General features: G+C 44.4%; 1 protein-coding gene across 2 annotated transcripts in view; it reads right to left on the bottom strand.

The window, feature by feature from the left end:
- LOC119176702 (uncharacterized) overlaps nucleotides 1–22,571 on the bottom strand; it is a 54,471-nt gene extending 31,900 nt beyond the window's left edge. For both annotated transcript variants that reach the window (XM_075876747.1, XM_075876748.1), the window contains exon 1: nucleotides 22,528–22,571. In XM_075876747.1, the coding sequence (XP_075732862.1) occupies nucleotides 22,528–22,567 (40 nt within the window). In that variant the 5' untranslated portion in view covers nucleotides 22,568–22,571. The remainder of the gene's footprint in view (nucleotides 1–22,527) is intronic.
- Nucleotides 22,572–26,951: the final 4,380 nt, after the last annotated feature.

Genomic DNA, 26,951 nt, shown 5'->3' with positions numbered 1-26,951 from the left:
CAAGAAATAAGCAAAACGCACGCGTCTTAACATACTTTCAATGAACACTTAAATGAATGAAAATTGACTGGTAACGTAAAGAAACCAAGGTGAATCTTCGAACTAGTTTACCAGCTTGAAGTTTAACGCTGATGTGCCACGTGAAACAGTATGCTGCGAGACAGGAAGCTTAGTCGAAAAGGGGCGTGACCCGTCATGTGCGGTGTCTTAAGCAAATGCATGCAGGAGTACGACGATACTGGTTTTTTCCGTTTTGGTTGCGCCACATAAACCCAACAATTGCAACTGAATCATTTTAAATAAAATTAAAGAGTTACAACTTTCCCACACAAGGTAACACTGAAAAAAGAAAATCAACTACTGCGCTTGTCTGTTCTGCTGCAGTAGACCAAATGAGGAAGGTGGGGGGTGGGGGGGCAAGCCACTCTTTGAAAAATGAAGACCCCCCCCCCCCTCCGACTTTAAATCCTGTTTCTTCCATAATGTGCACGGTCAAAAAGATTATTCCACTGCAGCGTACACATCAGTGTGACGTTGGAATCCATTGTATCTTCTTTGTTTTGTCGTCCGTCTGTCAAGCCAAGTCATGTTTGATTTCTGGAAAACACAACTCATAGAATTCACGACAAAAGACGCATTTTGCGGCCGTTCCAGCAAGATCAGATTCGGCTGCCAACAGCGACAAAACCTACCTTCTTCTGAACAATGTTCGAGATGGCGACTATGCGTCGGGCACACTGTGACGCGAAATTCTATTTTATCACCTTGATTAAAAGGGGTGTCCGCAAAAAGAAAAAAAAAGAAAGAGAAAGAAACAGAAAGAAACGGAGCTGCACTAATACTATTGCACCATTTCTCACTGAGTATGCAATTATAACAATTGTTTCGTTAATTCCCAAGAAGTGAAGTAAGAGATGATTCGGACAAAGGAGGTGGGCAGTGTCATCATCTGTGACGGGCTTACTTCGCCCCAAGAATACGCGAAATCAGTGTGCTCTCACCCCACGTTAAGCACCAGCGTAGCCTGAGTAGTAGAATATCAGGCTGGCACTCATCCCACGTTGTTTTGCTTTGTGCCGGGTTGTCTTCGCATTGCGACATGACCTCCTCTCACCCGAATGTGGACCCTGTCGTTCCAACTGCATCATTGTTTCTGTGCCGCCTTCAGCCGCAGCTACGCTTCGACGCTTCGCTTGACTCCGCTATCTCACGACCACGCTGCACGCAGCAGTGCGGATAGTTAGAGTAATACCCGTGCCACACGGGCAGAGAAAATGGCATTTACCTCCTAATGCCTTCAGATTGAAGGTCATTCGCGCGGTGCCACACAGATGAACGAAATGGCATTCGTCCAAATGCCATTCGTCACCTGATGCCATAGCCATAACTCATTCGACTGAGAAATGAGTACTCTCGACGGCACAGCTGATGAATTAATTGTATAAAACGACATTTGGTTCGACTGGTAGGAAACTTTTTGCGTATTATATTTACACTAATCACTTAAAGAACTGCTTAAAAACTTCTCTTCGGCTGGTAGGCGCTGTAAAATATATGAGCCAGGCGCCCTTTTCTTTTTACGCTGCGGATCTGACTAGCTTTGGCTTAAGTTGCTACACGGTCAGTTGCAATGTCTTGAAACAAAATAACGAACGAAATCAAACGGCAGCGTAATATGCTTATTTATACTTTTAATTATTATCGGATGTGTATGAAGCATGTAAACGCTTGTTATTTTTTTACTGCTACTCACTCGATGCTCACGAGGAAGGTGCTGCGATCGACATCATCAAGTTAAATGTCATTCGCTTTGGACGTATAGCAGCACCGCCCAAAAAAATGTCATTCGGGAACTGAATGCCTTCGCTACCGAATGTCATTTTCTATGCCCGTGTGGCACAGGTATAACTGTAGGTAAAGGTAGCATACAGAGCGACTTTATGGACAGTGAAAGGGGCGCGCCGTTAACGCTGATATTCTCTACGCGTACAAATATTTCGGCTTTTTGTCGAGTTAATATATGCAACGACGCGCCAGCTTTTAGCTAATAAGCATTTCTTTTGGACTTGTTGAGCTTCAATTTCCGAAGGTATTAGGGAACATAAATGGTGCGTCAAAACAATGCGGCAAAAAGCAACTAGAAACAAATTTACAAAAGAAATAGAAAAACGAAAGTGTCATGCACTAATACGAAAACAAGTTAACAATTAGCTGTATTGGCTGTGTATTGTTAGAGCGAATAGCGCGAAATTTTGATCGATCTGAGCCTGATGTTATTGTATTAGGAAGCGCGTTTCACGAGGTTTGTGTGCGGGAAGGACTTATTCATCGCTGATGTCCCACCACTTATGCTTGCGATGGGACGTATGCGGGCTAACCTCGAGGATGATCTAAAAGTGTGCGATTAGTATAGTGGGCCTTACGTGCAGCGTTAGCGGTAACGCTTTACAAGTAATGTCATTAACGGTAACACGTTACTATTTTCGGTACCTTAGTAACGTACTCGTCACAACTTCGGAACTGTAACGGCTAACGTCCTTGCGTTAACAAATTTTCCGTAACATCTGGTGTCACGTTACTCGTTACTTTTTCATCGTGTGGGTGCCATTTTCCCAGAGTTCGCCCGACTGAATTCCTTTGACGCAGCGTCATACAGCTGCTGGCCTGCCAGGCACTGGGAAAGACTGCGCGGGTGGAAACGGTTATGTTTGTGGAAATCGCGGGTAGAAATTTTCAAGGACACAGCGACCCCCTGTGGGGAAGGTTGGGCAATCGCCCCACAAAGCTTGAAGAAAGCTGCAGAATCCACCTAGAGCAACTGGACAAACATTCACCTAATGGAGTGTATTGTAATAGGTGGATTGCTGGCACCTGGCCTTCCTGTTCACCGAAGACAGGCTGCCTGAAGGGGAAGCTCACGAGCCGGTTCACTCAATGCCACGTGTTCATTGTGACGCATCATTCGTGAGGGAAGGTGGGGGAGCAAAGAACTTTCCGAAGAGACTGCGCAAACATTAAAACGACGTCCGCAAGTCCTGGTGAAGAAGGAGCACACTCGCCGAGCACAGAGAGTTGAACGACCACCACATGGAATTTGACAAGTGCCGCGTCTACGACTTGGAGATCAATTGCTTTAGGCGGCTTTTCGAGGAATTATGGCTTATCCAGGAGGAGACAGCTGCTAACTTCAACCGGTCTACCGGTGTGCTGCCGATCGAGAGCCTGCCGCAACGGAATTACGCTCATCATGAAGAATATGTATAGGTGGAACCCCATGGCCGGAAAAAAGCCTTAAAAAACAAAAAAAAGTATACGAGTGGGATGCGAAACCTCGAACACTTTTTTTCTTGCAGCGATATAAATAAATAAATTTTACTTGCTGCCCTAATTGGCGTCCCTGTTACAACTAAAGCCCATTAACGCCGCTGTCTCACGAATACCATGGCTAACCATGATTACCGATAGCTACACGGAACACCTAACAGCAATTAGTCTCCTAACCATAATTATCACAAACGGGTGATTCCATGAGAGATCAACACGGATCCGAAGATGGATATATTAGATTTGATAGTGTATTTTATATTTTATGCACATACCACATCATAGCACCCCCCCCCCCACTCCAAAAAAAACAACTTAGCTTTTATTCTACGAAATTTTGGAGGCCGCAAATACTGAACATATTCAACAAGGAGGAACCTGTTTTATTGCCCGAATAAAATAACCTCTCCAGCCAGTTGGCTTGCCATGGGGGTTTGTTTTATTCGTATGAATTTTCACCCAGCCAGATAGATCTCTGTAGAATATATTCAGCATCATAGTTTCTACCTAATATTTGCTACAAAGTTGATAAGTGACTTATCAACTTTGTTTCGAAAATAAATTTTGTTTTTTTTTTCTCTCTCTGCAATGGAACCTACATTTCTGGTTAATAACTCCTGAGTTTAAAAAAAACCCCGGGTGGTCGAAATCTTCAGAGCCCTCCACTACGGCGTCTCTCATAATCATATGATGGTTTTGGGACGTTAAACCACAAATATCAATCAATCAATCAATAGAACTGAGCGAGCGAGGCTGATCTTGAACATCGCGAGGTAAACGCTAAAAAAATTTGCTGCATTTATGCAGGCTAAAGTGAACAAAAATATTTATGCTCAGTTTTTTTTTTGTGACAGCCGTTAAAACATTTGTGCACTACTACATACTTGCGCGTCTATTTTCCTAGTGCAAGCCCGCCGTCAAAATGGGCCTTTTTCGCGTAGGTATAGTCTGCGCATGTGCATGGTCTTTAGTGGCAAAACGTGACGACAGGTGCAGACCAATGAATATCTCGTGTCGATGGATGGATGGATGCTATGAGCGTCCCCTTTATAACGGGGTGGTGACAAGTATGCCACCAGGCTCGACAAAAAAAAACCCCTTTTTTTCTTTTTTTATGTTGGCCTAATGCCTCTACTTCGATAAATTCTAGCTTAATGGAAAAAAGGTACATTTTCAGCTTAAGTTCTCTGCCATTTACGGCACACTGTCCATATTTTATTTTTCCAATATTTATTTTTGTCCTTTCTCTCTAATTTTCTGCCACCAATACTCTAACCGTCTCTTACTTATTTCAATCGCGGGTGTGTTCAGCTTTCCATTGTTGTCCCTAAAACCCAAGGCTTCCTGTAGGCTCGTGCCCAAACGTACACCTGGGTGGATATCTCCACATTCAATCAGAACATGCTCCGCCGTTTCCTTATCTTTCCCGCAGCATGTGCATTGTTCTTCTTCTTTACTGAATCTTGCTTTATAACTACGCGTTCTAAGGCAACCCGATCTCGCTTCAAACAGTAAAGCGCTTCCCCTTGAATTATCGTAAAATGCCTCCCTCCTTATTTCATTTTTGCCCTTTCGGTAGTTACTCAAAGCCGGTTTTTTCTCCATAGCTGCCATCCAGTAAATCCTCTCCGCCTCTCTGACTTTTCCCTTAACGCTCTTTGTTGACATATGGCTTACAATACCAGCCGTATATTTACTAGTGAGTCTTCTAGTTCTTTTTCTCCACTGTGTGTCCACGCTCTTCCTATACAAATAACGGAACACCTTCTCTGCCCATCTACTCTCCTTCATATTTCTTAGCCTTTCTTCGAACCTTATTTTGCTCTGCGCTTCCCTCGCCTCAAAACCTGCCCACCCCATATCGCCCTTTACAGCCTCGTTTGTCGTCTTCCCGTGAGCACCCAACGGGAGGCGTCCCACAGTCCTTTGATTTACATCCATTCCCGATTGCACCTCTGCCCTCATGCACACCACTGAGTTCCCAAAAGTAAGCCCTGGAACCATTACACCCTTCCACAGACCTCGAAGCACCTCATACCTATTGTATCCCCACAACGCTCTGTGCTTCATTATTGCCGCATTCCTCTTTCCTTTTGCTGCCGAGGCTTTTTCCTGTACCTCCATGTATCTGTCACTCTCATTTACCCATACTCCAAGGTACTTGTATTCACTTACCCTCGGTATTTCTTGGCCTTGTATCGACACCATCTGATCACAGGGATCATTGAATACCATCAATCCACACTTTGTTACACTGAATCCTAGTCCAAGAGCTTCACCTTCCCTTCCGCATATATTCGCCAGCTGCTGTATATCATCTCGACTGTCCGCAAATAAGACGATATCGTCCGCATAAAATAAACCTGGAAGCTTCTGCTCAATCATCATGCCGCCCTGTTTGTGTGACAGATTAAAACCAATGTTGCTACCTTCTAGCGCTTTTTCCATACTCACCATGTACAGCATGAATAACAGCGGGGACAAAGGACATCCCTGTCTCAGACCCCTGCTAACCTCAACGTTCTCTTTGCTACGCATTCCTTCCCACTCTATGCAAACTGTATTTTCTCGGTATATCTCCCTCAAAAGCTGTATACAGTCGTCGCCCATGCCCATTCCTTTCAATATATCCCACAAAATTTCCTGATTAACGTTATCGTATGCCCCAGTGATGTCTAGAAAAGCCACGCACAAGGGCCTATTCTCTATTTTAGATATTTCTATACACTGAGTGAGAACAAACAGGTTATCGTCTAACCGCCTGTCGACTCGAAATCCGTTCTGAAGTTCCCCCAAAATATCGTTATGTTCGGCCCATGTTTCTATTTTCATTTTTACTGCTTGCATCGCCAACCTGTATAGTACCGATGTAATGGTTAGTGGTCTATACGAGCGAATCTTGTCCTTTTCTCCCTTGCCTTTATAGATTAAGTTCATTCTACTTTGTCGCCAACTGTCCGGTATTTGTCCGTCCTTTAAGCTTTTTTCTACTGCTTTTAACAATGCTTCTTTAGTGTTATGTCCTAGTTCGTTAATGAGGCTAACGGGAATCCCATCTAAACCCGCGGCAGTGCGCTTTGGAATTTTTCCTTCGGCCTTTTTCCAGTTGAAATTATCAAGTACTAGCTCTTCCTCTGTTGCTTTCTCCGCCACACTTTTACTCACCGGGGAGATCCCCTGGACGCTTTTTTGAAACGAATCGGCTGTTACCTTTTGGATGTAACCTAGCGCTTCGTACCCTTCCAATTGATTTCCTCCTTCATCTAGAATATGTTGTTGCGTTGTGACAGACTTCCTACCTAGCGCCTTTATGTGGCTCCAAAAAATCCTAGGCGCGGCCTCCTTTTTTTCGTGTCTCTCTGTCATCCAGCGTTCACTTTCACCTTTAATTTTTGCCTCTACCAATTTCTGTACAAGGGATTTTTTCTCTAAATATATGTCACAAACCTGCAAAGGCGCCCCCCCCCCCTTCCGAAAAAAATAAAAAAAGAAGGCGCCGATGCATGCAAGCCTTAGCGATTGCCTACTGGTGCGCGGCGGGTAATTTCGAAGGCCAATGGCCACCAGTTTTGATTTCGACGATCTTCGCTGGATTTCCTGTTTGGACTGACAATTTCCTGACATTTCGGTGATGGTTTCTTTGCGAACATAGAGTGCATGATTGAATCTCATACTGTGTATAATGTCACATTGAGAAAAAGGGCTTCACCATGTGCTACAGAATCGGAAGCCATTTCATTTAACTCTACATGCATCTTTATATAACATTGATAAGGTCTGGTATATAAAAATTGGCATAAATAATTCTAGTCAATTGAGCATTTTGGGTATAATCACGTTTTATGTGAAACATAACTTTGAGATCTAAAAAAATCTTATTGTGGGCTCCTGCTACGACCACACATTGATTAAAATGTATTGCGGAATAACGGCAGAGGTAACGTTCCTTTCTTTTTTTCGGTAATGGTAACGCGTTACCTTTTTTGGAGGTAACGTATAGAGTGGTAACACGTTCTTTTTCTGTTTGAGTAATGAGTAACGTATTTAGTTACATTTTTTTCTTAACTTGTTTTTTTTTCGTTACTGCTTGCATGTGACTGATAAAATAACCTATGAAGCAGGTATAGAGTCAAGAAAATTATGCCACTGAATCGAGTGCTGGGGAGCAATCGCGTACGTTTCAAAGCAGTTGTACACGGGTAAGGTGGAGTTTGGGATGATGTGAAAATGGGTTTGCCGTTTTATGCCGATTCTTTTTCATTGGCAAGATATGATTGTGATTCATTCATTCCAGACCGTAGCCTGTTACTCCATAGCAGAGTCAAATGCTTCACGGAAAAACTTAGTTTCTCACCACCCACACCAAACGATGACCGACATATAGAGTGGCATGTATACAGGGCACGAATAATATGTAAGGTTTTACGTCCCCAAACCACTATATGATTGGGAGAGACGGCGTAGTGAATGGCTGCGGAAATTTTGACCATGTGGTGTTTTTTAACGTGCACTATATATCTACAGGACAACAGTCATTGGGCAAATGCGCCTTCAGCGAGACTCGATCCCGCATTATAGTTACTAAAAGATAAAATGAACACACAAACAAGAAAAGAACAAATGCTTTTGTACTTATTTTGGGTACGAGCATTAAAAAACCTGTGTTAGTCAGACCTAAGCCAGAGTTCCTACCGAACTGAAACGTGCCTCGGTAAATACTTTATATTATAGTACTCAAAACCTCAAAACTTCATTATATGTAGTATATATATTTAATACTTAACAAGCGCCACGGGAGAAGCGACAAAATGATACGAAGCTCTGCAAGGTACGCTGAGATGGTGTATTTGCGTCTTCGAAAAATAGGTTGAAATTACGAAGAACAAATACTTATATAGCAGGTAAAACACTAAATTTGTCGCGACAAAATTCGAATATGAGATAATGTGTCATAATTATATGGTAACTAACCATTAAATAAATTTGATAATCAGAGTGTGGCTGAACACGTAGCTGAAAACATTTTTAAACCTAAGAAGAAATTTGGAGACAGCGACCAATTTCATGCTATCCGTTTTTGTACAAGTTGGAGATGTTATTCAACGAAGTTTTGTCCAGTGAGCAACGATTCCTGATGAAAAATTGCCATATCCCACGTACAGTAGGATTCGGGGATATGCGAAGCACGAGGGAGGAAGGCTGATATGTCGCTTTAAAATCAGCACAATGTTAGGATACGGAAATAAATTATGCCGTAAATAACTTCCATGTTATGATTATCATGTTTGAACGTGTCATTTATCTTCATCGTTTATTCACATTGCGCGATACCAAATTTGGTACATGTGGAGTCGAAACACCTGCGAGCGCGGTATGAGCATAGCATGTAGTCTTCTTTTACATGACACGCATCTCATGATTATCATGTTTGCACCAGCCATATATATGCGATCGTCATGCATTCACGTCCTGTAATACAAATTTGGTGTATGTGAAGCTAGCGAAACGACTACCAGTGCATCATGAGCGTGGTATGTAGTCATGTCCTACATGACATGCACGTCATGATTTCCACGTTAGGGTCTTTCACTTATGCTCGCCATGCAGTCATGTCATACCATACCAGTTTTGCAATATGTCATGTGAACTAAAACACCACAAGAGCAGCAAGACCATGAAATGTAAATCATGACATTCATGACATACATATGATTTTCATGTTATGTCACTTATGCTCGTCATACCGTCATGTTATTCCATATTTTCGTATGAATACCATTATCGAAATGGCCAGGAGAGCTAAATGCCGTAGGCGGATAGATAGATAGATAGATAGATAGATAGATAGATAGATAGATAGATAGATAGATAGATAGATAGATAGATAGATAGATAGATAGATAGATAGATAGATAGATAGATAGATAGATAGATAGATAGATAGATAGATAGATAGATAGATAGATAGATAGATAGATAGATAGATAGATAGATAGATAGATAGATAGATAGATAGATAGATAGATAGATAGATAGATAGATAGATAGATAGATAGATAGATAGATAGATAGATAGATAGATAGATAGATAGATAGATAGATGCGCTCGAAGTCACCGAAGTTCATTAAGAAATGCTTGGCATTTAAACAATTAGTTGTTTGCCAACGTGTACCTAAAAGCGTCAAGTGGCTCTGTAGACTCTCGCGAACACATCTTAGGTACGTACAGGCTTAATTCCGTGTTTTCGATATGTTCCATAAACTAATGAAATTACGAACTTAAACTGAAGTTTTACTTAACTAGATAGCAATTCCATGATAATCTTCGGCCTAGTTCCCTCAACTCATTCTTAAGTGGTCGAACACGCTATACATAACATAATCTCGGGGTACATAGAGGATGAAGAGCTGTTTCCATGCAGCATGGTTGAATTTAGGCCTACACTCTTGCTCAGGATGTAATGCTCCTGCTCAAGACCCAGGTTTTAGACAATAAAAGTAGGTACGTGAGGGGCATATTGGCCTTAGGTTCGTCTAAGGCATTTCATATGTTGGCGCATGACTTTATTCTCAAGAATATCTCGGAGCTCAACCTCGGCGGTCGGTTTTTTTGCTTTTGTGGAATCCTTCCCCAGAATAAAACAATCGAAATTTGAAACACTTAAGACCGGACGTAGAGGTAGACCTTAGAGCGCGGTACAATCTCCCCCCTTATTCAACATTGCGATGTGCAGGCTTTCTAAAAGATTATCAGGAGTATACCGAATGTGGAAAACGCAATCTACGCCGATATGACCATTTGTTGCCCGGGAGGTTCTGAAGCAGCCATCGATGAAGCCCTCGACGATAAAGAGTCATTCTTTGAAGGAATAGGACTTCACTCCCATCCACGAGCCCCCTTCCTACTCCCCAACAAAAAACGAACATTTGTTGTAAAGGCCGTCGATGAAGCGCAGTTTCCTTCATTGCTATGTTTTTAACATAGAATAATGGTATTTCTACATTATTGTTTAATTTTTGTAGGGGGGGGGGGGGGCTTCGGAGGTTTGGGCGTGAACGTTTTTAGACCATATTACTATGAATATTTCTACGAGGTGCGTCAGAAGATCCCCAGAGTTGCCTCCATCAGAATCATTTAGCTGCTGCTTGACTCCAGGTGCAGTAATGCCAAAACCATTTTTCATCTTATGTCCAAATCTGAAAGCATACTCATACTGATCATGAGAATATCTAATAAGCAAGGAGGTATTGGTGAGGACAACTTGCTCATGGCGTATCCATGCATTCGTGATGAGCCATGTAAATTATGTTGCTCCGGTCCTACACTGTAAAAAAAGCGGAGAGGAACAAACTTGACATCGTGATGCAGAAAAGCACCAAGAAATTGTTGGGCCTATAGAGCTTGTGGTGCACAACACTATATTCTTAGCTGATTGAAGCAAAAGAGTGGCTATGCTTGTGCTGGTTGGTATTGCATTTCGAAAGAAGCATACTTTCTTAGTGCGCAGGAATGTTTCAGGAAGAAGTCAGATCAGATAGAGCACACACAACCATTTTATTGCACAGATGGCGGGATTATACATTAAAGAGGGCGAGAAGATGACACACAGAATAATATTTTTGTGTGTCATCTTTCCCCTACAGGGGAAGATGATAGCGTGTGCACCAGAACACCTTATTCATATCTTGAAATTACATTCTAAGTGGAAAAAATACTTGTACTGATTGCACACTGATTAAAAGAAGGGGCACTTACACACTCAGTTCCTGCCTTGCGAATCAAAAACGAATAATGTATTTCACGTACCCTCTTATCCCTGCATCTTACCATTACTTGACATTCATCAAACATCGAGGTGCACTCCCAATTGGCACAGTGACACATGCAAATCTCATGCGTGGATCAGTGGGCAGCCACCTGGCAAGACATGTTCGTACCCATCGAGAAGATTCCTCAGCATGCTCCACACAGAGATAGATCATCATTGCCCACATGCTCTGACAGAACGCTATGTTATGCATGACTTCAACAACAGTGAAGACTGGGATAAGGCCGTCATGAGCTTCAAACTGAAAGACTATAAAGTCTAAGGCAGTCCAGATGGCTCGTGAGAGAGCGGAGAGGCATGGTCAACCGGCTCCAACATGAGATTAGCCGACAGCAAGCCAGGGGTCCTATGTAGGTCTGCATTGGCTGGCTCCTCAGGACCTTATTAATGTTACCTGTATGTATGTATGTATGTATGTATGTATGTATGTATGTATGTATGTATGTATGTATGTATGTATGTATGTATGTATGTATGTATGTATGTATGTATGTATGTATGTATGTATGTATGTATGTATGTATGTATGTATGTATGTATGTATGTATGTATGTATGTATGTATGTATGTATGTATGTATGTATCCAAGTACGTAACTAAAAGTGAGGGAAATCTTGATAAATCGGCATTATATATGATGTGGTGTTATTACGAATTAGTTATATTCCATTTTGTTTAACTGACTTGCAGTGGAGCGGTAATAATTAGTGTTTTCACCAAGTAGTTGGTATATATAATTCATTTTTGATATACGGTTATAAAGTTGATTCTCATGACAAATGCACCAATGCCACTGGAAGTACGGGCTCTGCAGAGAGCGGTCTTGCGCAAGATACAGAGACCGGTTATACCTAACGACCGTATATATAGCAGCAACGGTGCTACGATATCTACACAGTGGATTCCGGTGCCCGTGCACGGAATGTGTATACGTAATATCTAGGTCCCCCGAAAGAGCGCCCCTCCCCGTGGTGGTGGTGGTAATGGTTAGAAGAAGAAGGCGCCTAATTTCTGCCCAGGGGGGTACAGTGTCAAGGAGCCTGCATGCCGCCCTTTCCCCGAGCGACCACATGTGGAGGAGGTGGTGGTCCCGCAGCGTCCAGCCGGGTCCGGCCAGCCAGGATGGCGGCGGCTACCTCCGCTGTCACGCTGCAACAAGAGCAGGGGACGCGGAACAGCGAATGATCTCCTCCCTCCTTTATTGTCACTGCCGGCCTTTCGAGACGGGCCTGAAAAGGCGCCTCGGCCTAGATTCGAATCTCTTCCATCGCAGCGTGAAGGCGTGCTCGAGGTGGGGAGGGTGCGGACGCAACCTTGGCCGAGAACATTAATTGTAATTCGGTGGCCGTTATCTCGCCCGCGGTGCGCATCAAAGCCACTCGTCCGTGCAAGCAGTGGGCACTGCGCGGTGGCTATTCATTCGTTTTGTCCCCTGCTCTCGTCAGCTGCCATGCCTCCCTCTGCGTGCCTTCCACGGGTCAGCTTGGACGCCGAAAAGGGTGCGTCTGAAAGCGCCTCAAAGGAGGCGTGCCGCCGCACATGCTACGACACTGAACGTGCGCGTTATGCGCGCTTCAGTGCCAGCTTACATCACGCCAAAGCTGTTTACGCAAGCTCACTTGGGAAATGTGAAAGAATGAAACGGTCGAGCGCGCGGTTGCCAGTGGTCTGTGCTCAGTCTCTTAAAACGTTTCTAGAGCCGACCTACATAAGTGAAAACAACTAGAAAGAAAAAAAGGAGGGAAGTTCCTGAAATATAGCAGGGCTCATTTCAACTAGCTGCAGAGCTTGGGGGACTAATAAACGTTCACAGCGACAAATTACGGCGCACTGTGCCTTAAGTACATACGCTGCTGTGATTCTGTGCCGTTTATCCTCTTAGTTTACTTTGGAAAGGGAGGCAATGAAAAACAATTATTGAATTAAACCCGCTGGATCATTTGACTGGCAATGGGCGTGGGTAGATTCTTCACTTCTATCATACGGCAACTCCACCACTCTGCCACATGACGTTTCATTTCGTTATTCCGGCGTACAGGTGCACACAGTGAGAAAACCGACAGGAAGAGGGACGTTCAGTAGATTTTTTTTATCCCACGCGCTTCCTCTTACATCGTCATCAACATAATCATCCCACTTTATGTCCCTTGCAAGGCGACGGCCTCTCCCTATGTTCTCTACATACCAAACCTGTCAAGCGCAATTCTACTTTATGCCCGCAAGTTTCTAAATTTTGTCGCTCCACGTAGCGCTTTGACGTCCTCAGCCACGCCCCCCATTTCTTCGTACGTTTACCACTGTAGTATGTTGGTTAGAGTTCTCAGCTACTGACCCGAAGGTGCGACAGGTACGATCCCGGCGTGGCGGTCGCATTTCGATGGGGGTGACATGCTATACAGAGGCCCCTGTGATGCGCCATGTCAGTGCTTGTTAAAAAAACACAACATGGTCGAAATTTCCGTACCTTCCACTACGGGGTCTCGCATAATCATATCATAGTTTTGGGGCGGCAAACCCCAGATGTTGTTATTATCCCATTTCTTGGTATCCATTTCGGCGTCCAAACTGACTATTGGTTATCATGACGTGACCTGCCCAGGTCCATTTTCATCTTAATATCCACTAGGATATCAGGTACCCCTGTTTGTTTTCTGGTACACTCTGCTGTATTCATATTTATTATAGAGTTAGCCTATAATGTTTTGCTCCATCGCATGCTTTGTGGTCTATACCTTGTGTTTCTTCATGTGTTATTCTTCTGGTATAAGCCCCACATATTAGAATGAGAAGAAGACAATGGCTGCGTAATTTTTGCTTTAGTGACAGAGGGAAGTTGGTGGTCATGTGTTGAAAATTTATATTCTAGGCGTGCCAGTCCGTTCTTGTTCGTCGGCGAACTTCCTTTGCACGAGTATGCCCCCCTGTTTCTATTTGGCCTCGATTTACAAACTGATCCTCTGCTCATTCTAGGGTCCGGTTGTTTATCTTTAAGTCTCGTTCTCACCCCAGACAACCTACAGCATTATCTTTGTTTTCTGCATATTTGTCTTGAGCCCTATTTTGACGCTTCCTCCAAACACACACACACACACACACACACACACACACACACACACACACACACACACACACACACACACACACACACACACACACACACACACACAATGCAGCCGCCGCAGCCGGTATTCGATCCGTGTGACCTGCGGGTCAGCAGTCGAGTACCCTCAGCCACTAGACCACTGCGGCGGGGCATGTTTTACGACAGAACGCGGACGTTAATTTAGCTGAGAGGAATAAACCTGTCACAATGATTATCGTTTCGGACTTCCTGTTGCTACGTCAAACGCATTTTCCGTAACCACAGCGCGTACTTGTCGTGCATCACTAAGCAGACGAGGTTTTTCATGACCCTTTATACAAACTATGTTACAGAAGCTGCCTCACGCGCATCACTTCGACGTGCAAGACTTGAACGTGCAAGACCCTTGAACTCCGTGCAGCGGCAAGCTCTGCGCATGTCTAAGTATCCTGCCAAGTTCGAGATTTTTCGATTCTTGTTCGGGTCCCGCGCCGTGACCCGATTTGTGTTTGTTTTTGTCTCGCTGAAGTACTTAAACTATTGGTCAGTTAATGTGAAAAAGATCATCTACGGCTGTTTATGGGTCGTTTCTTTGTTTATATCATCAGGGCGACCAACTTTTTGGGATAGCCAGTCTGTTATGTCGACTAGACAAGCTTATCGCAACAGCATGGGAGCTGACTGTTTCGGTCTTGCGTACAACAGAGCAAACTAAGTCTATTTGTATGATGGCTGCAGATAGGTCATTGGCGAACATATTAAGTGCGGAGCACTTAAGTGGGTCGGGCTGTCGTATCCTGTCGTCGCTCGCTTGGCGTAACGCAGGCAAAACCACGAGTATATCATAGCCAGCTGTAGTGGCGCACGCTTGCGCCAGGTACAAACGTTCTTCTTGTTTTTAGAGCGCCTTGATGATGATATAAAGTGCGGACTATAGGACTAGCGAGACACGACAGAACAAACCACGCGTAAAAATGAAAACGGGAAGCGAGCGAGAAATAGAGAGACAAATGGAAAAGATGGGAAGAAAAATAGAAATAAATTGAAATAAGGAGAACACAAAACACAGATAAACTGTTGAAATAACAACAAAAAATAGGAAGAAGAGGAAAGAAAGAGAAAACTAGAGAGAAACAGAAAAGGCTCCGCACTCCGTCTAGGTTTGGCACAACTACAAGACGAAGCTATACCTCAATTTTCTTTTTTCAGCCGTGCATTAGGAATGAATGAAAATACATAGGTGAAACCTTCATTTTCACTTGTGATGTCACGTGTCTCTTTGCGTAAAAGAAAAAAAAAGAGTGTCCCAGCTAACTCGGCCCAAGATTTTTAAAAAGGTGCTTTGGGAAAGTTTTTCTTGCTCTATATCAGTAGTAATTATGTTTACATACAACCTGTATTTGCTCATGGCTATGCACTAATGAATTAACTTCACGAAATTTCTCAGTCCTGCTTGGATCAGTCATATATTAACGTTATGTTGTAGGTCGCCTCAGGTAACCCCAAAAACAAGAATTTGTTTTGTGCTGAAGCTTCCCTGTTTGTTTTTCCGAGAAATAAAACAAAACCACGTGAAACACGTCAAATGTGAAATAGACGCATTCTCCGCTCAAGCGCTTCCAAGTGTTCTTTAGTTGATACATGACTGCGTTCCTTCATCACCGCATTATACATGACTTCACAGTCGAGGATAGCAATGAAAAAACACAACCATGTATTAATCGAAGAACCTTTATAAGCGCTGGTGCATAGCGGCGCACGAGCACGCGTTTCTGTCACATGTGGCGTACTTTCGCACGCTTTTGTTTTTTGGTTGGGAGAAAGAACCAGGCGCATTTCATTAAAAAATAATGCTTCATTCTGAGGTTATCTGAGCTATCCTACAAATTAAACTTATTATTTTACACATTCTAGCATGAATAGAAGTGTTGGTAAATAAAGTTGATTATTTCTTAGTCATGAAGAAATTATGGGTTGAATCGCATGCACACACGGTTACCACTAATATACAGCAGGTAGGACGCTTCTTGAGCACACTTTTTTTTCATCTTGGGCCGAGTTAGCAGAGACACCCGGTATATAGTTGGCCGAGGTTTCATATTTGATGAACTCGGATGTGTCTGGACAATTCAGCAACTTGAGCGATTCGGCGTAATAGTGTGATGTGGAACACAGTTCATCAATACTCTATTATCTGCAATTCTTGTCTGTTAACAATACTACTTCAATATCTGAAGTCGATCACATATCTTCAGCCCATTTTCAGGTGGCCAGTTGAACTTGGAAATAAGTTCTTGTAAACATTCTATTCTAAAGTTAAAGTATTTTAAAGTAAAGTAAAAGTATCGTGTCATGCGTCAATACAATACTTCAGTGCAAGTTAATAGAAAAAGATCTCGAGTATTACTACAGACACCACGTGATGTATGACAAATGCTGATTTAGCATGAATCGTACTTAGACGATGACAGCACATTTTTCTCGCGGCAGTTTCATATGTGCCCTGTCACATGCAAGTTTTTTGTTGTTTTCATTTAGACACTAACCGTATATACAGCGAAAAAAATGTGAGTGTTCAATTTCTAATTGGCGCCCATGTATGGTAAAAAAGTTAAGGCACAATCCTCCTTGTATATATGCCTCGCGTTTACTCGTCATTTCTGCGAAGAGTAAGCTCTGTACGCAAAAATAAATAAATGAATATGCCTCGTTGTACTCCAAAGTATCGTTCCAGTTCTCAATCGTAGGGATTTCACTGAAGATAAAAAAATAAAATTCAGAACTCTTGCAAGGACAGGGACAAGGCAAGCGCGGCCTCGTAAACTTTCTGGTCTCTACGAATAAAGTTAATTCCTCCACAGCCTCCTCCTATGGCAAGGACGGGACACGAATGTAGACACACACGCTTAATTATTTATTTAGCTCTGGTGACAGGACATGAGTTGACGCTATACAGTATACCCGAGCCGGGCCAGCACTGCAGTGTGTCTCACCAGATATACACAGAGGTGCGCAAAATAAACCGTACGATTGTTTAAAATCAGCATTTCGACTAGAAGGTATAATCTACGAGCTGTCTCACGTTAGCATGCAACTACTTCAGTATCTATATTGATTGCCCTAAATGTTGCAGGTACTAATTGTATGCAAAGGACGGGTGCTAGACGCTAAAACGTCGTCTAAAAGCTTCATTGAAGTTCGTAACACCCACTCCACATGGTGGCTCAGTGGATTGTGTTCTGAGTACGTAGTTCCAGGTGCGATTCCTCACCACAGTCTAAGAAAGACGAGATGGAATACCAAAATGGTCGCGCACATATTAAGCATTTGATTCGTTGATTGTCTCAACAACGTCGCATGAGATAGCTTTAACTTCATCTCGAGAAAATACACAGTTCTAGTGGCAATTTGATCTCGTCTTGTTCGATCTTGTATTATAATTCCGACGAAGACATCTCTTACGGTGTACGTCCTATGCAACCGTATTTGATTTATTGATTGATTGATTTATATACAGAGTTTAACGTCCCAAAATCATTGTATGATTTTGAGATATGCCGTATAGTAGAGGGCTCCAAAAATTTTGTCCACCTGGGGTTCTTAAACATGCAGCCAAATCTGAGCTTGCCTACAGCATTTTCGCGTCCATCAAAAATGTAGCCGCCTCAGCCAGGATTGGATCTCGCGACCTGCAGGTCAACCGTATTATAGCTACGCTGAGGCGACCGGAATATGTCATTAGATTTAAAACCACTTCACAAATACTTTGACAGCATAAGGTAAGTCTATCTAAAGATTTTTCAATTTCTGTGTGACCTGCATATCGATATGAGAACCCCTTGTTTGATTCCGAATGACAGGCGAAATGGCATCGCGATGGCATCGAATGACAGACGAAATGGCAGACCAGTAGGCATATATTACGCAAACCGCACCACAGGTGCCTGATGGCACCCAGATTCGAATCCGGTGCCTCGTGTTTTAGAGGCGTATACCCTCAGCTGTGTCACCATCATGGGTTCACTCTTATGAACCTCGAGTGGCCACAATTATCTGGATACTTCTCATATACCTTGTGCAGTTTTGGAACGCTAAACGTGGTTTTTTTATGCCTGAGTGTTTCGGTTCTTATCTGCATAAACCTGGATGTATTATCACACTCCGAAATGAAAACTAGTTTGAACCGTTTTTTTTTCTTTTTGAAGTGGTACAATTTACGTGCTTTATACAGGGTGTTTCAGCTAAAAAGCACCAAGCAATCAAAAAATAATAAGTGCTGCGCGTCTCCAGCTAGCGCAGTATTGTTCTTAGCTGTATGTAGCACGTCAGAATATTTTTTGATCAGCCAAGCACGGTAATCAACAAAGATTGTTTGATGAGCGTTTTAAATACTGACTCTAGCGAAAAAAATTTTATACAAGACTAGTAGCTCTTATCCAGAAATAACAAAATTTTCAGGTTACGGTAAGATGACAACGCTGGTTAATTTTTTTTACATGGTTTGTCTAAAGTGCGCGAAACTCAAAAAAATACCACGTGATGTCTTACGCGCGACGCTTTTAGTGCCCTCAAATGTATTGGGGGAGGGGGATAAAGAAAGAAACGAAGACAATAAACTTCGACAAAAAAGTGGCTGCCACGTGCATTGCGATACGAGACCGGAGGCAGCATTCGGCGCAGCGCAGACGTTTTTTTTTTTTTTTTGCCAACAATAAACATGATGGTGAAGGAGTGGAGAGGCTGACATTTTGATAAAGGAAAGATATCAAAAGCACGATGGAAATATGTGGTGCGCAGTTTGTTTTTTTTTTTTTTTGTGGACCCGCATCGACAAGGGAAAGTCTTACCCCCGTATTCCCAAACGCTCCTCGACTCAGCTTTCACCCTTCCCTTGACAGAGTTGAGCACTGCGCCGCTGCTCGGCTGAAAATGACGCTGCGCTACTCAAGAATAGCAGCAAATTATCACTGATATGCAGTGACTTGCCCTGCCTAAAGATGGCACTCCCATCGGCTTTCTCAAGTGAAGGTGGAGCGTTGAGTGAAGGGGCGTTCTAGAATACGGGGGTCAGTCTGGAACGATGTTTCACTAGTAAAGAACGTGCGAATATGGCTCTCACCTTCGGCCGAGTGAACGGAAATAGGAGAGAGGCGGCAAGATTATTTCGCAGATGGCACCCAGTCGGGTAAATACCTCGATATTTGTGCGAAATTACGAAACGCTCAAGCAGACAGGAACGTTCAAAAAGCAGTGTCAGTGCACAAAAGGTGTGACTGAGTCTCATAAAACAGACATTCTTGCTTACATGGCAGTCAATCCTTACGCAAGCGTGCGCGATGTGATTGCTGAGACCGGTGTTTCCAGCAGTAGCGTTTGGCGCAAACTCAAGAACGGGGGACTTCACCTTTATCATGTTCCCCTGCGTCAGCAGTTGGAAGATATAGATTTACAAAGCCGTCTTGACTTCTGCAACTGGATACTCATACAGGAAGAAGGTAATCCCGGCTTCCCGAAGAACATAATCTGGTCCGATGAAGTTTCCTTCTCGCACAATGCCCAAGCCAATGTTCACAATGGTTATTACTGGGGCGTTACAAATCCTCACTGGCTGTTGCAGTCACAACACCAAGTGCAGTGGTCTTTCAGGATTTGGTGTGGCATTTACGACGGCAAAATTATTGGCCTGGTCTTTTTCGATAGAACACTCACTGCAGAACGCTACATCAGCGATATACTGATGGTCCACTGAGTGACTTCATCTGCAACTTACCTATAGCACAGCTTGGGAATATCTGGTTCCAGCAAGACGAAGCTCCTCCGCACAGATGCGCGCGGACTGGAACGTGGCTTGATAGAGAATTTCCCGAGAAATGAATCGGCCGTCTTGAACTTGTTGAGTGGCCCGCGAAATCCCCAGATTTGAATCCGCTAGATTTGTTTTTATGGGGATACATTAAAGACCACGTCTACACCGAAGCGATGACAACGACCACAAAACTGAAGTCTAAAATAGCAGATGTGTGCCGCTCTATTACTCCGCAAATGCTACAAAACGCGACAGAAAATGTGCTGACTCGATGTAGATTGTGTATAGGCGCTAATGGACGGCTGTTTGAGCACACTATGTAACTGCCCGTTACGTGTCAATCAAAGCACTTTGGACTTTGCAATTACGCTGATCTCTTTCCAACACCTAGCTTTCCTACTATTTAAGAGTTAGTTATAAGAGGACAGAACATTTTTTTTATTCATTCTCTTTGTTTATACGCACTGCGCTCTAACATACGGGTACTCAACATGAATTCCTAAATGGAGATGAAGTACGAGCAATAAACTTTTGAACACACAGCCAATCGTGCTGTATTCCTTGCAGGTATCCGGTAGAGCAATCGCACGTAATCTGTGCATATGTGACAAAAAAAACCTTTTTGAATAATTACCGTTAAAGTTTTTGTATCCCTCCTTTATCAAGATGTCACCCTCTCCCCCACATTTATATTTATCATTGGCCCGAAAAAAAAAAGTCTGCGTTGCGCCGAATGCTGCCTCCGGTCTCGTATCGCAACGCACGTGGCAGCCGCTACTTTTGCCGAAGTTTATTGTCTTCGTTTCTTTCTTTCATCCCCCCCCCCCTTTTACTGGTACCATCCAGCCATCGCTTAATGTCCATTGTCACCGATAGCCTGTTCAAGCGACCTTCGTTCGCTAATTTGTTCAACACACATTTGAGGGCACTCAAAGCACGACGTGTTAGGCGGGATTCACGTACTATTTTTTTTTTATTTCGCGCACTTTAGACAAACCATGAAAAAAAATAACCAGCGTTGTTATCTTACCGTAACCTGAAAATTTTGTTATTTCTGAATAAGAGCTACAAGTCTTGCATTAATGTTTTTCTCTAGAGTCAGTATTTAAAACGTTCATCAAGCAATCTTTGTTAATTAGCGTGCTTGGCGGATCAAAAAATATTCTGACCTGTTACATACAGCTGACAACAATACTGCGCTAGCTGCAGGCGTGTAGCAGTCATTTTTAATTTTTTATTGCTTGGTGCTTTTTAGCTGAAACACCCTGTAGATGTCGCTTATACAATAGTCAGAAGGCACACACAACTAAATGGACAACACGTATTGGACGACGTTTAATATACTAACTGCGCCAACATAATTGAGTTTATGTCACGTCTTCTGATTTGGGATTGCTTGAAGCGGAAAACAAACGTCAACTTCGGAAAGAAGGCACGGGCGGGACGGGAGTTCGTCCGGTTCGCATAGACTTCGTTGCAATAAAAACAATATCTGGAAACTTACGTCTTAAAATCACATATAGGCTTCCTTGTCGTCCCATGTCTTGGATGTCAAGCCTTTACAAACATGCTCCACGAAATAAGCCTAAGTAATTCGGTTCTTTTGATTTTGAAAGAAGACAACATCTTACGACGTTCCAAGAAGCTCTACGTTACTTTTTTTTTCCTCTTGCTTTTTGAAGTCAAGCTAGCACTGCGTGCAAGTACACCGTAATCACGGCCATATATATAGTATCCGAAGGCTCTGAAATGCCTGCCCTAACGTGTTATAAGTCGACTAAATTAATATCAGTGTAGAACAGTGAAAAAATAAATAAACATGCTGCTCACCCTCCACGGTTGTCTAGTGGCTAAGGCACTCGGCTGCCTTTTTCACCTCCATCGGAAATGAGCATTTTCGATGGAGGCGAAAATGTTTGAGGCCCGTGTGTTTAGATTTAGGCGGACGTTAAAGTACGCCAGATGGAATTTCCGGGGCCCTCCACTACAGCGTCTCTCATAATCATATCGTGGTTTTGGGGCGTTAAACCTTAGATATCACCAAAACATGCTGCTCGATGCACTAGCCTCATGCATAAGTGTATCGGCGATGCGAAATCATGACCAACAAAATTCAATGCCTCACCACACCGTGTAAAAAAAAATGCAACGGCTCAGAAATCCTGAAAGCAACATGACATCAAGCTTGCTGCACATACAGACGAACGGCGCCTGCGCTCGCTCGCACGAAAGGTACATGCGCACAATGAAAACGAACACTTTCCGTGGCCTAGTTGATTTCTTTTTGTTTGTTTCTTCAACAGCTTTGTTTGGGTCTGTTGATAACGTGCAAATCTCGCACGCTGTTTCACGCATACGGGAGATCTCAATGTTGTAGTGAGCGATAACATTCGTACGCGCGCGCGAACATAGATGGGCGCTGATGCGTGCGCCACTCGTGTTCAGCGCGCGAGAAGGCAGAGGAGCAGAATGAAGGGTGCTCTTACCGGCGAGGCGCAGGAGCAGGAGCAGGACCCAGCATCCCATCCTGCACGGGGAGGCCGACTGACAGGATGGCCGGAAGCGTGCTCCGGCACTCCGCGCGCGGCGAGGAGGCCTCGTTGGAGGCCCTCTCCGCGACCGTCACCCATTCCCGCACCATGCAACACCGAACATCAGGGACGATGGCGCAAATGAGACTGTTGCTGGTTGCCTCCGCGGTGGAGCTCGAGCTCACGCGACAGTGGTCGCGCTTCGTCAGCAACTTAGTGAGGAGTCACGAAGTGACACCAAGCCGAGCGCCGCAAAACTTGATTCGCTTCTCGTATACCTGTATACTACGTGAACACGTGAGACGAGTCCACGCGTGGTTCGCATCCCATCGGTTTAAATGGACGCAGCAGTCGTGATGCGTACAAGTCGAAATGGGTGGACATGCGAGGAGCACGATTACGAGCGAGCTTGCCGCCTGCAAGTCAATCGCGTGCGATTGAAAAAAAAAAGTTGTTGACTGCTCAGCAACGATGGCTGGCGTACCAACTAGTGAAAAAAAAATTGAACAGTGAAATGTTTGGCGAAGGAGGCGTTACCAAATATTGCAAGCACGTCAAGAACCTTTTTTTTTGTATAAAAAAATACCAGGTAATAACGTTACCTGGGCCGTACTCAGGAATTTTTCTCGGATGGTGTTTATGTATAGAATGGTTAACATTGGAAACTGGGGGTCATGTGAAGGCGTTTAGGTACTTTAGTATCCCCCAAAAAGGTTAAAGCATGAAAACATTTCGGGAGGTGTCAAAACCACCTCAATTGCCCCTTACGGCTCTGAACTGTACGTCTGTGGAAAAACACCGGAACACGTAGAAATAGAATAAACATCAGCTCGAGCGGAAGAGTTCTATACATGCTGTGATGACCGAAGTTGAAGAACTGTGTTATGGGCTGGTGACCGGCACAGAGCAGAATAAGAACAGCCTGCCGAGCACACGGGCATTGTCTCTTGGTTCTCTCCATCTCAGTCGTTACAATGGCACAGTCTCAAAGCACGGAGTCATCGCTACACGTCACCCCACCTACATTCGTGGCCTTTCGAAGTGGACAAATATTACCATATTCCGAGGACGTCGTCCAGGCCTCCACGGCGGCTTCCTAGCAGTACTCTAACGCCGACATTTCCCGATACTCGTGCATGCTGCCACCGCCGCTCAACAAGACTAAAAGCTGCTCTACTTCCGGTATTTGGTGCGCCGATCTCACTGCACTCTATCAGACGGAAATCGCGGAGTTCCATGGTCATGAGAGCGACCCCACCACCTGGATCCGCACAGTCGACTCTGTTGCACTGAAATATTCTTGGCCGGAGCCCACCAAATAATCCACCGAATGTCGTCTCCGAAGAGCTGCCCAAGCCTGGCAAACGTGCTTTCGGGGAAGCACGTTTGCTTCGTGGTCTACTTGAAGCACTTCGCTGACGACCACGTTTGCACCGCTGCCGGGCGCCTTTGACACTCGCTTCATGGAGATGCGAGCGCGCCGGAAAGACCCAAAGGAAGACATTGCCACCTGTCAATACCACAAAGTAGGCCTCCTGAAAGCCTGCGATATAGTCTGGCCTTCTCTGGCAGCCAGACAGTACATCGTCAATGGCAACTACAACTCTACGCACGTGGCCCTACTATCTGTACATACAGCACAAGATAACCTTGAGACTTTCATCCGAAGGGCGACAGAGTTGCAGGATACTGCAAAACGGCGCGTTTTTGTGGTCTCAACGCAACCTTGCAGTCACTGTGGTCATGCTTATGTGAACTCCACACAAGCCCCGCACAAGGAATTCAGTACCAAACGCGGCCGCTCCCAACAGTTTGCGTCCACGTCGACGGCATTGGGGATCTGACGGCTCTGGTAGATGCTAGAGCGCAACGCACGGCGCTGCTTCGACGCCACGCACCCGTCGACCTCTAGCCTTGGAACGCGCCACCCCTCTGCGGCCTCGGCGCACTGGACATGTACTGTCGGCGCGCTGGACATGCATCGTTAAACGGACGCTGGAAGCAAATTGCTTGTAGCTGTTCCCATCTTGGAGCACCTGCCAGGCGATGTGGTCCTGGGAGCGGATTACCTTCCAGCTGGCGACGTGCAGCTTGTCATCAGAGTGGCGGAGTTTTCGTGCGACCGTTGGTCTCGGGATCAGCAGTTACAGCAGTGACTACAGGTGAGACTGATGACTCAGAGACCCTTTCCTCGGAGCTCGAACGACACAAACTGGCCTTTGCGGAAAGTACATCGCAACTCCCAGGTACTGACTCACTTGAACATCACATACCCACGGATGGCGATGCGCCCATCTCTTTACCCCTACGACGTTACGCCGAACTCGAATGAGCTGTCATTGCTGAACACGTGAAGGAAATGCTGGCCTCTGGCGTAATTAGACAATTTTCTAGTCCCTGGGCAGCCCCCATCGTCCTTGTCCGGAACAGAATGGTAGCCTCAAGTTTTGCATCGATTATCGGGAGCACACCATCCCCAATTCATACCCATTTCTTCGCATCGACGACGCCATCAACACTGCACGACACTCAGGATTCTTCTAGTCACTTGACATTGGGCCGGATATTGGCAAATTAACGTGGCCGAAGAGGACGAGTGCAAAACAGCCTTCCACACATGTTCCGTTAACCACATGCCTTTCGGGCTGCGAACAGCGCCCAGTACGTTTCAGCGCGGTATAGGGGGTATGCACTGAACCTTGGTCCACGAGGCGGCGATAGCATCACCTGGCAGCGACGCCATCTTGGCGGTTTTGCTGTCCGCGAGTACCGCGAGCACTGTAGCAGCTGTACAGCAGTACCAGCTGTACTGGGCTATGCGTTCTTCGTTTTCACTCAGCGCGTGTCGTAAAAGAAGTGCCGAAGGTCTCTGCTGTGCAAGCCATGAAAAGTCGTTTAACGAATTTATTTGTGTGTTCGGAGAGACGCTACGTACGTGCCATGGTTGCGCGCATCCATAATGGTGAACTGTGCCGTGTTTGGTTGCAACAACCACTCTAAAAAGAAGCCTGGGGATGAGAATGCTGCCTCGGTTGGTTTTTTTTTTTTTTTATTCCGAAGGTGCAGAAAAATCAATGCCAGAAGACCGCGGATGTAACAGCACGGCGGACGAGGGAGTGGTTTCGCCGCTTAAACCGCCGAGACTTGAATCCCGCCGCTACACAGTACAGAGTTTGCGGGAAGCACTTCGTTTCTGGTGAGTGCTTTTTTTTAAGTTTCTATTGCAGTGGAACGACCGCATATATTTCCATTTTGGCTTTGCAGTGGGATTTCTGTGCGTCAGTTTTTAAAGCGCGTTCGATTAACGGGCTGTGGAATTGTCGCGTTTTGTTTACTGCGACGAGGGGTCTTTGAGTGCGATGGGACATTACGACGAAGCCGATACGATAAGCCCATTTGCTACGTAGTAAACGTTGTTTTCTTTTTTACGTGCAGGTCGATGCGTTTACACGATGAACGAAGTTGCAGATCCGGTCTGGGCGCCGTCCTTACATCTCGGTCTCGAGAAGCAGCCAAACACTGAGCAGTTTGTGGCCCGGTATGTTTGTTTCGTTCTTTTTTTTAATGTGATGGTGGCGGAGGTCTTGAAGTGCAGTTTATATGCCGGTTCGTACCAAGCTTCACCAGAAAACAGTTAAATCAGCAGTTATTTTTATGAAAAAAGAAATTAGATGTCCCTTACCTCATTTAAACTCATTTTTTTTTCACACATGCTTCTTATACTTATGCGTGCATTTGTCGACAGGTACAAAAAAAAAAAAAAAGCTCAGCCGTGCCACGATGACATCAAATCTCCTTGTTGGCATTCAAATGGCTGCATGTGACACAAACGATGATGCTGAATGACCTACGCCGAATCTGGAGCAAGATGTGGCTGTTGAACTGGGTGTTCCGCATGAAGAGTTCTCCATGGAAACGTGTGCTCTTGCAGGTGTTTGTTGTTGTAAGAACAGCTGAGAGATGTGTAAAAATTATCTGTGCACAAGTCTTGTGCAGTGTGTTGAAAACCTCATACTTTGGAGTCTGCAAAAGCAGTGAGGGTACACTTCAAATTTTCTACATTTTCTGGAGTACCTTTATCCTGCTTGTGCCTCTTCAAGCATGTGTATTTAGAAGTGCGCCAGTCATTCAGTAAAGATAGATATTTATTGGCATAACATGGTGCTACTGTACTGTATCACACATGCAAATGCATGCTCATTGAAATGTATTAACATCATTCAAGTAAACAGCTTCAAACAAGTAGCATTATTCCTTTCCATATTTCAAGAGAACACCAAAGCTGCAACGTTTCATATTGCATTAACAAGGAGGAAAATAACCATTTCAATTTGCATATTTTTAGAGACAACAGATTTCTCGCAGAATACGGAGTTGAC

The sequence above is a fragment of the Rhipicephalus microplus genome, chromosome X (assembly GCF_043290135.1).
Source record: "Rhipicephalus microplus isolate Deutch F79 chromosome X, USDA_Rmic, whole genome shotgun sequence".
In the NCBI taxonomy this organism is placed as follows: domain Eukaryota; kingdom Metazoa; phylum Arthropoda; class Arachnida; order Ixodida; family Ixodidae; genus Rhipicephalus; species Rhipicephalus microplus.
Note: the sequence above shows the minus strand (reverse complement) of the source record. Positions and strands in the feature narration are given on the sequence as shown.